The sequence below is a fragment of the Bidens hawaiensis genome, unplaced genomic scaffold, assembly GCF_021521415.1.
Source record: "Bidens hawaiensis isolate Kalapana, Puna unplaced genomic scaffold, B.hawaiensis_p1.1 tig00005162_1, whole genome shotgun sequence".
Classification (NCBI taxonomy): Eukaryota; Viridiplantae; Streptophyta; class Magnoliopsida; order Asterales; family Asteraceae; genus Bidens; species Bidens hawaiensis.
This window is the reverse complement of record NW_027491330.1, coordinates 371,514-384,471: the sequence shown is the minus strand read 5'-3', so window position 1 is coordinate 384,471 and position 12,958 is coordinate 371,514. Positions and strand designations below refer to the sequence as shown.

At 34.1% G+C, this 12,958-nt stretch overlaps 3 protein-coding genes across 3 annotated transcripts; all 3 read left to right on the top strand.

The window, feature by feature from the left end:
* The first annotated feature begins 776 nt into the window (after positions 1–776).
* LOC143629126 (autophagy-related protein 8C-like) lies at positions 777–2,465 on the top strand. Its single transcript, XM_077098482.1, has 5 exons — positions 777–852; positions 1,616–1,671; positions 1,753–1,805; positions 1,900–2,018; positions 2,114–2,465. The coding sequence occupies exons 1-5, from the start codon at positions 816–818 to the stop codon at positions 2,206–2,208; spliced, it is 360 nt and encodes a 119-aa protein (XP_076954597.1). The 5' UTR covers positions 777–815; the 3' UTR covers positions 2,209–2,465.
* Positions 2,466–5,510: 3,045 nt separating this feature from the next.
* LOC143629125 (GDSL esterase/lipase At5g55050-like) lies at positions 5,511–8,231 on the top strand. Its single transcript, XM_077098481.1, has 5 exons — positions 5,511–5,994; positions 6,450–6,598; positions 6,799–7,035; positions 7,125–7,374; positions 7,549–8,231. Exons 1-5 carry the CDS (start codon positions 5,724–5,726, stop codon positions 7,767–7,769), a joined length of 1,128 nt encoding a protein of 375 aa, XP_076954596.1. The 5' UTR covers positions 5,511–5,723; the 3' UTR covers positions 7,770–8,231.
* A 1,459-nt stretch (positions 8,232–9,690) lies between these two features.
* LOC143629113 (uncharacterized) lies at positions 9,691–12,611 on the top strand. The gene is made up of 6 exons (XM_077098471.1): positions 9,691–9,750; positions 10,437–10,546; positions 10,636–10,829; positions 10,944–11,146; positions 11,937–12,281; positions 12,368–12,611. The coding sequence occupies exons 1-6, from the start codon at positions 9,691–9,693 to the stop codon at positions 12,479–12,481; spliced, it is 1,026 nt and encodes a 341-aa protein (XP_076954586.1). The 3' UTR covers positions 12,482–12,611.
* Positions 12,612–12,958: the final 347 nt, after the last annotated feature.

The window sequence follows — 12,958 nt, the reverse complement described above, 5'->3', positions numbered from 1 at the left end:
CTTGTGGAGAAAACAAATGTCAAGACCTTTAAGTTATTAGCAAAATGAACAATATTTGATTTGCTATATTTTGTTGTAATTGACTCATGAATATTTGGTTATGTGACATTTTCGATGTTGTGAAATGAAATGAGTTTGTTAAATATTGTCGCTTTAAATAGTGTTATGCGCTTATAGACAATCATTGCACCCCGGCATGTTCCGCCGCCTTTGGTCGGGGTGTGACACAAGTCGCAGCACTACCAATCACCACCACTCGGAAGAGAAGAGATTAGCATGTAATTGATGCGTGCTCAAAGCAAGTTGAAGATCGATGAAACCCAAACAGGTGGAAGTCGTAAATCCTATTGATGAGACAGCAGCCGATAAAGCCAAACAAAGTACAAACACACGCATAAAGAAAGCCCCGAAAAAACTTGGGAAATTACAAATATACCTCTTTTACTGTAACAGTTAGGATTCCTTTAATATATACAAACTTGAAGGGCTTTAGTTCGTTATCAAGCGTATGCATCAGTGAAACAAAGTGTGATTGTTAGCCTACTAACATAATGCTAACCATCCTAACTTCATTAAGTTTTTCATACAAAAAATAATAATAATAATAATAATAATAATAATAATAATAATAATAATAATAATAATAATGTGGGCCATAGTCGAGGCCTGGTGGGTCCGGTATTGAATGAAACGTAATAAACCCGAAATCAATCAATCAATGAATCTAATAAAAAGACGAATATCACACAATTGATTTGTTTCACAAATCTTTATTCCCAATTCTGAAAGTAAACCCTAATAATAATCTGATCGCAATGGCAAGAAGCTCATTCAAATTGGAACACCCCCTTGGTTCTCTTTCTTTCTTTACCTCTCTAATTATTATTATTATTATTATTTTTATTATTATTATTATTATTAATCAATCGTATATGTTCTTCCACTTACCGATTATTCGACTATCTAATTCTTATAGCATATACGATCGTGTCAGTTATTGATCGGTTAATCGCACTAATTATGATCTTTAACTGTCATCACGTTATTTATTAACTATAGATTTCAGTTATATGTTAGGGTTTGCGTAAAGAAAAACTAACTGTTTGATTTAATTATTGTAATTTGTATGCAATGTGAATCTTTTATGGTTACGTGATCATGATAGTTTTAACTTTAAACTATCATAACCAGAACCACTAGCTTCGCTTTGGTTCGGTTTGAATTTTACTCTTAACCATAACCAAAGCCGATCCGAGCCGCTGCTTCGGTTAATTGGTTTTGAAGCTCGACTATGGTTCGGTTTCTGTTAATTAACCAAGCCATGTTTTAACTAAAACTTAAAACTATTATGAATTCTCAAGGGTTTTTTTGTTAAAATATTAATACATAAACCTAATCCACATGTACTCAAATATATATTTATCTTGATGTAAGCATGTCTTAATACTTTTCGGTTCAGTTAACGTTCGGTTATAGGACACCGTTAATCATAATTCATAACTGATTAGTCGGTTAATCGAATAATCTTGACCATAACCATAGGTTAATCTCAGTTATCTGTTATTATGTGATATGTAAGGTTTTGTAAAGTTTCTATTTTTGTTAAAATTTTCAGAGAGGCGACAGGCTGAGGCTGCGCGAATCAGGGAAAAGTATCCTGACAGAATCCCGGTATTGAATGTTTTCGGTTATGGGCTAAATTACATTACTTTTAGCTTTGTGTATGTTGTTTATGTTTTTTCCTTTTTACAGGTTATTGTTGAGAAGGCTGAAAGAAGCGACATATCCGACATAGACAAAAAGAAGTTAGTTAAATTCTGTTCTTCGTGTTCGTTTTTAATCTTATATGAGTTCTGTTGTTTTTATTGAATTTTGAATTTTGTTGTGTGATGGATGCAGATATCTGGTACCCGCTGATCTGACTGTCGGACAGTTTGTGTACGTGGTGCGGAAGAGGATTAAACTGAGTGCCGAAAAAGCTATCTTTATCTTTGTCAAGAACATACTGCCACCTACTGGTATTTATATATTTCAAACCGGTTTAATATTAAAGTTTGCATTTGGTTGTTTGAATTTTTATTTATGCGTTATATTGTTGTCGGTCATTATATAGCTGCCATGATGTCTGCAATCTATGAAGAAAACAAAGACGAGGATGGTTTCCTGTACATGACTTACAGTGGGGAGAATACATTCGGAGCATGTTGAGGTTTAATAGTTGACGTAAATATGGTTATTGAAGAAGTTATGAACATGTATATTCTTTTGGCTATGATGCTCGCTTATTAAGGTCAAAACTCAAAACCGCTATCTGCTTTTATGTTTTTGCCTCAGACTTGGCCTTTTACTAGTTAATTAATGTTGGAACTGATATGAATGGATGCTATATGTTTCTGGTCGAGTCATGTGTTCATGTGTTTTATTGTGGTGTTGTGATCATGGCTTGATGGTGATGGATGGATGAAACATCATGTTTCGTCGCATTCGTCTTTTAAGGTGGTGTTTGGATGCATGATTGAAAGTAGTTGTCAAAAGTTAGTTTGTAGAGTATGTTGCTTTTGATCATCTAATAACTAGACCATATCCATTTATGTGTGTGTTATGACTTATGAACATACAGAGCTACTTGAGATTGGCTTACTAAACTGAACCTGTTCTGATCCATCCCCCCCCCCCCCCTCCCTCCCCAAATCCCAACCCAAAAAAAAAGGCAAGAAAAGAAAAATGCAATGTGGCCAATTTTTTAGATATACTTGGTATCACATAAATTTTGTAAACACAAATATCGTTTGAAAGCGTTTTAGTTAAACTAAGATTTAAAAAGTAATTAACATTAACACGAAATTGATGTGATTCAGTCTTTGTTTTGGAATTGTGAGCTGTGGGCATGTAAAAACAAAACAAAGGATTATTATAGTTGTAGGGGGTTAAACTAGAGGTGGGAAAAACCCCGCTTCTGGACCCGACCTAGTGTATCTGAAAACGCTTCTGGACACATGGAACCAATCTGTGCTGGCAAACCCAGTCAGATACCCAAATACCCGGAAACAGTTCCTAGAATCCTACCCTACCTGTTTTTTGACTTTTGTTGACCGTACCCGAAACTGGTTCCTACCCGGTTTCGGTCCTGAAAATACCCGATCTGATCAGCTCTACGTTAAATGATCTTGTTTGATTATGGTTTTTATACTTAGAGGTGTTTCTTTTTTCCTTATTGTCTATCAATAAAATTGAACTACATTTCCGTTTCCAAAACCAGATCTAATTGTTGAAGCAAAATGTGGCAGCTCCCTGTGTAGGAAGGAACTAGGATCCAAATGTAGTCAAATTTCGTTCTTGATTTCAAATATATAAGTTTAAATAGATTGTAGATACATACGTATATGCAATGTTGAAAAGTATATGTATTTGAATGTCTCCTACACCATTTTATACGGAAATTTAAATTATTTGTTTTATCCATACTATATATAATGTACCATTCATGGACAAATTAAGACACTCAATTTTAAGTAATTTACAATTTTTCAAACACATAGTACAACCTTAAATAGGGGTATAGTAGTCATTCTAACACTAAAGTTAACGTTTCTTTCATATTTCTTCAAATTATTTACAACATTGCCTCCTCAACTTTAATCAACATTTAAAAATTTAAAGAATAGTTATAACTTTGATCCCCCATCTTTTAACTATATATTATTTATAATTTTACTTTTAACCCAAATTCCCTCACGATTTTTAAACGGTTATAACTTTTTCATATGTTAATATTTTTTTATAAAAATGGCACCATAAAAGCGAACATTTAGTTCTCTTTAATTTGGGTATGATATTGTCATAGTTTGTTTTCAGTTAAAAAAATAGCATCTTGCGTATATGCGTTTGTAGTCCGGTTTTGATGGTTTTAAACTAAGCCGTGAGCCAAGCCGTTTTTTGTCATCGAAAACTGAAACCAAACTGTTGAAAATTAAAACCCAAAAAAAAACCATTAACAATGGTTAGCTTTCGGTTGCATTTGTACTTCGCTACTAAATTGAGTTTAAAATAAGAATTTTTAATCCACGGCTTCAAATGGAACAATGAGAACCCAAAAATCTCTTACGTGATTATTAAGGCCTGTATTTCCCGCTGCATCGCGCGGGCATTCGTCTAGTATAATACAATATTAAGGCATTTATTTACAAAGAAAAGGTAAGAAAAAAAGTGTTAGTAGGTCAACGTCAACCCGGCTTTTCAATCCTTCAGGCCCATTCGACACGTTGCCCACCTCGCCCATCGTGACGCGTTCTCAGTCCCATGTTATGAACCAGACCCGAGCCCAACTGGCCCAACAATGGAAATGAATTAGGAATTTCACAGGATATAATCGAGCAAAAGAGAGCAAATAGGGATAACGAATATGATGATTATGTGTATTCTGCTTCTTCTTCCTATCTCTTTCTGTAACGTCTGATATCCATCTCCTTCACTTCTTGATTTTTCAATTGTAATACTAGTTGTGTTATTTTGAGTACACAATATCCCATACCGTCAAATGTGTGAAGATCACTTTTAACATACGGGAATTAACTGCTTGCTTTACCCTTAAAGGTAGAGTAAATACCGATAAGTCAATGACATGTTGAATGTTGCATGAAAATATTCACATGTACACAAAGTTTTGATGAGGTGCAAACTAAGAACACTACCAAAGTTTTTAACAGTTTTGTTGAGGTTTTAAAGAAACAACTCTCAAGTCATATTCTCATGTTTAAGACTGGATGAAGCACCACTAGTTCGATTCGGCCTCACGACTTTGAAAATACCTCCCCCCCCCACACCCTTGGCGGGATTGTTGTGGGGGGTTTAGCCAAAGCCGGGACCTATAGTTGGGGCAAGCCGGACAACCGGCCAAGGCACCTACTTTTTGGGGGCCAATTTTTTGTTATATTTTTGTATAATTTTTAAGTTATTATTTACGAAATATGTATGTATCTTAATCATCTTAACTGTATTGGGCCCATGACTTTTTTTATCTATAATCCATTTAAGTTATTGGGCCAAAGCTAAATTTAAATGAAATAATTAATTAAATTAAAAAACAAAAACATACGGCATTACGGTCGATTGAATTCTAGGCCCAATCCTTCTTTGGTGAACATTGACGATTGACTAAAGGCGAGCGGACCAAACCATTGCCGTTGACCACCATCTCACAGCCGTTGAGCACTAGCTGGGCCGCCCTCGTGGGCACCGACTAGTATTCAATAAAGTGTGAGCCGTTAGCTATTAGAGTATTGGATTTTACTACTAAATTTTTGCTATGTTTATTGTTATAATGTTAACATGGTTTAAATGAACAACTTATATACTTCATTACTCGTTAGGGCCTACGTGCTTTTTTATGTTGACTTGGCCAAGGTATTTCTATTCTCGAAGACGGCCCTGAGTTTAACCAGTGTTCGTCATTAAAAAATGAAAATAAAAATTTATAGATTAGCCGCCACTTTCTGCATTTAGTATGTTCTGTTACAATACATATAAATCTCTTCGCTACTTTCAAAAAAATATACAAATATTATTATAACTTTTTGCCAAATTAAGCAAACGGTTGCCACACTTAAACGTGCGATCACGTATTGAAGATTTGAATCTCTCAATTATCTACACCCGTGGCCAGCTATTATTATTTACACCTTTATAAATCCCACACTTTCCATGAACAAAACACACACACACACATGCACGTACACAACATGGCCATCACTTCTCACATCACCCGTGTTGGCCCTACGATGGCATTGTTGGTGTGCGTTTTGGTGTTTATTTGTAAGGCTCAGGCGGCTGCACCAGCGGTTTACATATTGGGTGACTCGTTGGTGGACGTCGGAAACAATAATTACCTACCACTTTCACTCTTGAAGGCTAATTTCCCACACAACGGCGTTGACTTTCCCATGGGAAAACCCACTGGAAGATTCTCTAATGGCCAGAATGCTGCTGACTTTCTTGGTATTATTATTATTATTATTATTATTATTATTATTATTATTATTTATTATTATTAGAGTGAAATTAGGTTTTCGTCTTTGTGGTTTGTTCAAATCTGTTGTTATTTCAGTCCAAAAGTTTAAAATTTGTTATTTCCGTTCATAAATTTCATTTTCATTGCAATTTTCGTCCTTTTACATATTTTGGACCGAAATAGCATATTTTAACAAAGCATCAGGATGAAAATCGTAATGAAAACGAAACCTTATGAACGAAAATTGCAACGTACAAGAATACTTAGGGACGAAAATAGCAGTTTTTAAACCATTGAACTGAAATAACAAATCTGAACAAACTACAGAGAAACCATAGCTCACTTATTATTATTATAAACAGCAAGGTTACAACACTCCTAATACATTATTATTATTATTATTATTATTATTATTATTATTATTAATCACGGTGTTTTGCAGCGAAAAAGATTGGATTACCATCACCACCACCGTATTTATCATCACCACCACCGTATTTATCGTTGACTGGTGGTGCAACACCCATCACCGGAATGAGCTTTGCATCCGGAGGCGCCGGCATACTTGAAGAAACCGGTGGATTCCTCGTTGTAAGAACCGATCAAACTAAGACTAAAAACTTAATTAAATTTCATGTAGTATGTTAAAATCATCAAAAAGAGAAAAACAAATGAGTGCGGTGAATGTGGATCGAACACGTGACCTTCAGATCTTCAGTCTAACGCTCTCCCAACTGATCTATCCCGGCTGTTTGGTTATCAAATTATTAAATTTGGTTTTATGAATGCAGAAACAAGCACTTTCTTTAGGAAAACAAGTGGAATACTTCACCAGGGTCCATGACAAATTGGTCACTCAACTAGGACCATCTGGTGCACAGGCTCACCTATCAAAATCCATATTCCTAATCGTATTCGGAAGCAACGACTGGTTTGCATATTATAATGTCGGTTCACTTGCCGTTAAACAATACAACCCGCAACAATATGTTGATCGTATGGTGTCCACCTTCAAAGGGTTGCTCAAGGTAAGTTTTTTTTCACTAACAAATTATTTTAAAACAATTTGATAACCAATTTAAATGTATTAAATGAATGAGTTTTGAAATTTATACAGACGTTGTATGGATTGGGTGCACGAAAATTGGTGGTGAGTGGAGTTGGGGCGATTGGTTGTTGCCCAATTAAGAGAAAGGAAAACCGCACCGGTGAATGTAACGTTGAAATAAATTATTGGTCGACTAAGTATAATGATGGTTTAAAGATTATGCTAGAAGGATTGAAGTCGGAATCATTGGGCTTGAACTATGCTTACTTTGATACTTATGGTGCTATGGTCAACCTCTTCCAAAATCACGAGGCTTATGGTACATTATAAATTTATTAAAAACATTCATTTGTACGGTTTTCAATAAAGCGTAAAAAATTGACAGAACTAGAATCTTTCAACTTGGATTCCTCTAGTTCTGTCATGCAAAAAGATAAAAGTAGTAAGTAAAACTTATAATATATAATTATATATGCATTTTTTTTTATTTTAGGGTATTCTAAGATAAAAGAAGCTTGTTGCGGTATTGGAAACCTAAAAGCTGACGGACCATGCATCCCACTAGCGACCTATTGTTCGAACAGAACAAACCATGTTTTTTGGGATCTTTACCATCCGACGGAAACAATTGCTAGCTTATTCGCAGGCTATTTATATAGTGGATCGCAACAGTTCATGGTTCCCATGAATGTGGAGCAACTTCTTGCTCTTTGAATCAAGATCGGACCATAGAAGAAAACAAATAATCAGAATTAAATCGCTCGTTATTTTTTTAGGTTTTACCACAAAATGTATGTGAGAAATTAGAAAATACCAACACAATATGTTACATTTTCTCAATACACATAACTTTTCATGTTGTTTGCAATAGTCATTAAAAGGTATAAATTTTGAAAATCCACACCGGTGCTCGGTTCAAGGTTTAACCGGACCGCTTGTGGATATAGTTCGGACGAGATTATAAGACCACCGGTAAATACAAGGACAATATGTCCTTAGTTTATTGCATCTACATCAATTTGTTAAGTAACATGTCTAAGTTTATTTGATGAAAAATTAAACTTTACACTGACTTATTAACTAAAAGAAGGGTTCAAAAGGATTAGCATTAATCATTACCATTGTTTATCTCCACCACATACCGGTTGTTGTCGGCACCTCTGCCACCACCACCATCACAATCACCTCGGCCATCGCAAATAGTAACTATAATAAAAGAATAGAATGTGAATTGTTGGTATTTTTTTCCACTTAAAATGACTTATTTCAACTTGACTCTATTTTGATCAACATCCGTTTTAGCTCGAACCAAAATGACAGTCTTTCTATAAAAGCATTTATTTTGATCGAAACTCATTTTATCTACAAAAAAATTTACTGGAATCCGAGACTGTCATCCTTTCAGTTTCAGTTTCCAGGCTCAGTAAAAGACTTAAAAGTTATTTTAAAATTTGTAATATTGAATGATTAAAATGAATTTAAATTAGTAATAAGTTCAAAAAAAAGTAAAAATGCGGTGAACGTGGATCGAAGGTGATTGTGATGATCAGATCATAGTCTTCGAACACGTGACCTTCAGATCTTCAGTCTGACGCTCTCCCAACTGAACTATCCCCGCAATGTTATCTCATCATAGTCTTTGATAGTGAAAACCGATATAGACCTTTCACATTTCCCTCCAAATAATCAACACGAATCGTTTAATAACCAACCAGAAAATCTCGGATGTTAAAAATCAGATTCTGTTTTCCACTGATATAATTATTCTATATTTAGAAGTTAATATTTTGTGTTTACTAGCTAAATTTGTAATCCATTTATATTTAACCGTATATCAACTGAAAATCCTCATTGCTTGATTCCGAATACAATTCCCGGACGGAATACCGATATCCGGGAAGAGTTGTCCTCAGATTTTAACCCGCAAAGGAGGTAATTAATTATACTCATTTCCTCATCTTTCCACGATATTTGAATTCTTTCAATTACACGATCGTGATATCTAGAAACCAAGGAATTAATATGGGTTTTAGAATAAACCCATGCGCCTACCGTATGTTACGTGGCGCCATGCACGCAGAGCTGGCCCAAAGGGAGTTCGAGAGACCCAGGCCCATCGTCCCGAGAGACCCATGATTGTTAAGAACATAACATATATTTTATATATTATATTGTTTTAAAACATAAGGTTACAAGTACCATAATGTGCTAAATCAGCATTTAAACACGCATAACCTACGTCGTGTGCCTAACTGCTGCCAAAAGACAGAAGCAAAGCTTAAATTTACATTATTTTTTTTTTAAATAAAAGAACATTTTTAAAACAACAAATTTTGACCCTAAACCCATTCCGTCTCAAACCAAAATAACCCTTTTTTGAATCACTTCGTACCGACCTGAACCCGCCTGATCCGACTCATTTGCCGGTCCTAGTTTTAGTAATATATCATCATTATTGTTATTAGTTTTTATTTATCTTATTTTTTTCCTCTTATTGTTTATATATTATTGGGCAGGTAAAGTTAGATTTAAAAGATTTAGAGAAAAGGGAGTCCAATAAGCTATAACAAAAGTGTGATAATAATAATAATAATAATAATAATAATAATAATAATAATAATCAAAATATACAAAAATGGCGTTTCCAATATTTGCTGGAAATCTATACCTATCAATCAGGACTCCTAATTCTAAGGTACTTTCTTTACAACCTCTTATTGGCAACCAAAATTGTAGTTTGATGTGCTTTTCTTTGATTACATTTTTTTCATTATTTGATGTCAAATCTACAGAAACATCATTTATGTATGTCTCGGCTTTTGTTTCATTCTTATGTTTTAAAATCACTCTGGTCATCTATATGTTTCTTTTTTTGTTTCACTTTTCATTATCTATATCTAACTTTGTTAGTTTTTTAAGTAAGATCATAGCGTGTGCTATACATGTGAGGGCAAATTATTATAAGATATGTCAGGTGACAGATAAAAAGACTATGGCCGTATATTAGGTATAAATATTTTCGTTTCACTTTTCATTATTTATGTCTAACTTTGTTAGTTTCTTAATTAAGTCATTGCGTGTGCAATACATGTGAGGGCAAGTTAGTAATAAGATAAGTCGGGTGGCAGATACAATAAAAAGATACTCCGCAAAAGTTTTATCATCGAGGATGGGTAAAACCGTAAAAGTACTAATTCACCCTCACATGTATTGCACATGCCATGACTTAACTTAACAAACTGAGTCATAAAGAGATGAAAAGTGAAACAAAAAGGAAAACGTAAAAAATCGTCAGCGAGATTTTTATACATTTAAAATGAAACCTGAAAGCTGAGCCAAATGTGAGATATTTTACGTAATCCCGTCTTATTTGCTTAACAGGTTCATGTATTTCAGGATAAGAACATCGATTCACAAGGTCCAGATGACGTGAACAACAATGATATCATACCATCAGTATCCGTGCTAAAGCAATTAGCCATAGGTGTTGAGTAAGTTAAAAAACAATGAGTCCATATTTGAATGTAAATAAATGAACTTGTTTAAAACAAAAGAGTACTTAAGTTATTAACTACTTCAGGACCACAAAAATTGTAAAGTCAATGAAGGATTTGATGATATTAGCTAGAGATTATTCACCAGCGAAAGAGAAATCCGGCTTGAGTTTATCTGCCGTGAAGTCTTTCGTTGTTGGTGAGAAAGAAGATAAGTTTGCTGCTGAATTTGGTCGTTACGAAAAAGTAATGTCTTTTATGCATTCGCTCACGGATCCAGGTAACGGTTATCTTAATCCGATATTTTTTAACCCGTGTTTAATCCATAAACAACCTCAAAACTTTTACAAAATTCTTATTAAAGATGATCTTTGATATATTCACTTCCATTGTAATACTTGCAAGATATTCGCAGAAGGACATATTTCAAGAAGGAAAACAAAGTCTCTTTTGGATACAACGACAGCCGTTACTAAGTATTTTAAAGAACTTCATGGTGCACCACCAGACAGCTTTGTTCCCGAGCTTGCTGAAGCGATGGGAAGCATTAAAACTTTGAAGAAAATGGCATTGTTTTGGTGTACGGTTGTTATGGAAGTAAGTTACCATAGTTATCAAAATCGACCACTTAAGGCGCTTAAGCGCATTTATTGGGCGAGGCACATAAAATGTGCTTTTAATGCATCGATATTAAAAGCGTTGACCTGTTCCTGTTCTCAAGTGGCATGCGTATTATTTATTAAATGGCACTTAACTCACCTCTTCCTATTCTCAAGTAAAAACTAAAACTCCTACTATTTAAGGGCTCAACTAGTCTATTATTTATTATTTAATATTTAATTTATATACGTTTTAATGCTTTTTTCCTATATTTATTATTTATTTTTCTTTTATAAATATCACAATGTATGTTGTTTAGTATCTAGTCATGTTTATCATAATTTGATATATAAAATAATAATAGTTATATAAGTATATATTAAATTTTAATATATACTTATATAACTATTATCACTATATATATCAAATTATGATAAACATGACTAAATACTATGAACTGTTTCAAGAATGAATCTTTCTTTTCTTAAAAAGATGTTCTACTTTAGTTAAAATTTTGTTTTTTAGCGTGCGCTTTTTTTGCGCTTTTATTTTGGGCGCTAGGTGAAGCCTCAACGCTTCCGAGCGCTTATCGCTTTTGATAACTATGTAAGTTACTTTGGTTAATCTTGTACTTAAGAACTAAGAATATATTAAAGGCCACCTAAAGTTGTGTACTTTTTAAAATAAAAGTCAGACCAAAATGCCCTTTAATCCCTTATACATAGTTAATTAGCATACGTTAATGTACGTTTATATACTAAGCATATGTTTCTTGTTTTATGAGCAGTTAAGAAATATATGGAGTGAAGGAAAACATATTCCTGGGATCCCAACAGATGAAATACCAAATTTAAACACCTGTCTGTTACATCAACAGTTACAGGTTATCAACTGTTGTGTGTCTAGGAAACGACGTCGTGCTATTGCCACTGCATCATTAGATTCTGTTCTGAAACAAGCCGATGATAATGCTGGCGTGTCACGTTCTTCTAAGGATATCATTCCAGAAAGCCCTGTTATGTATGCTCGAGATAACTCTGGGAAGTTCGTGCTTCGGTTAGGAGCTGATAAACGACTTGAAAACACAACATTGTTGGATACCGGTGAGCCTGCATATACCCCAGTGATGCAGGTTTGATAATATACATAATTTATATCAAGTTGCCATGTTAATTTTTATTTTGCGCTGTTAAGTTATTTTTATGTTCTGGTTTCTAGGAATGGCCTTTGCTCACAGAAGATATTATTAAAGAAACCGAAGAATTTGTATTACGTACAGGGAGGTTGATTTTTTTTTTTTTTGAGTATAAGTTTTTAATACATGGTTTATGATTTTCTTACAAAGATTGATTTTTTTTTTTGGTCAGTGTTGGTGCAGGGTGTTCTCAGCTTCTATCTGATATGCAGGCTTTCAAGGTAAAAATCTTTAAAGAAAAAATGGTACTTTTGATTTTTTATTTTTGATTTTTTATTTTTTAAACTTGTTTGTTGTAAATTTTTAGGCAGCAAATCCAGGGTGCATATTAGAAGATTTTGTAAGATGGCATTCACCTCCTGATTGGACGGAAACTTATGATGGCGGTAAAGATGTTACTGTCGGTGATAATTCGCCTTCTAGAGGACACCTGAGTACACGTATGCAGAAGGAAGGTAAATTTTTTTACTATGATTTTTTTCAGAAAATAACGTTGATTGCTGACGTGGAATTGGCATATTTCATGATTTTAGGTAATTTATGGCAAGAACTATGGAAAACCGCAAAACCGATACCTGCTGTTAGACAATCTCCATTATACTATGAGGATTTAT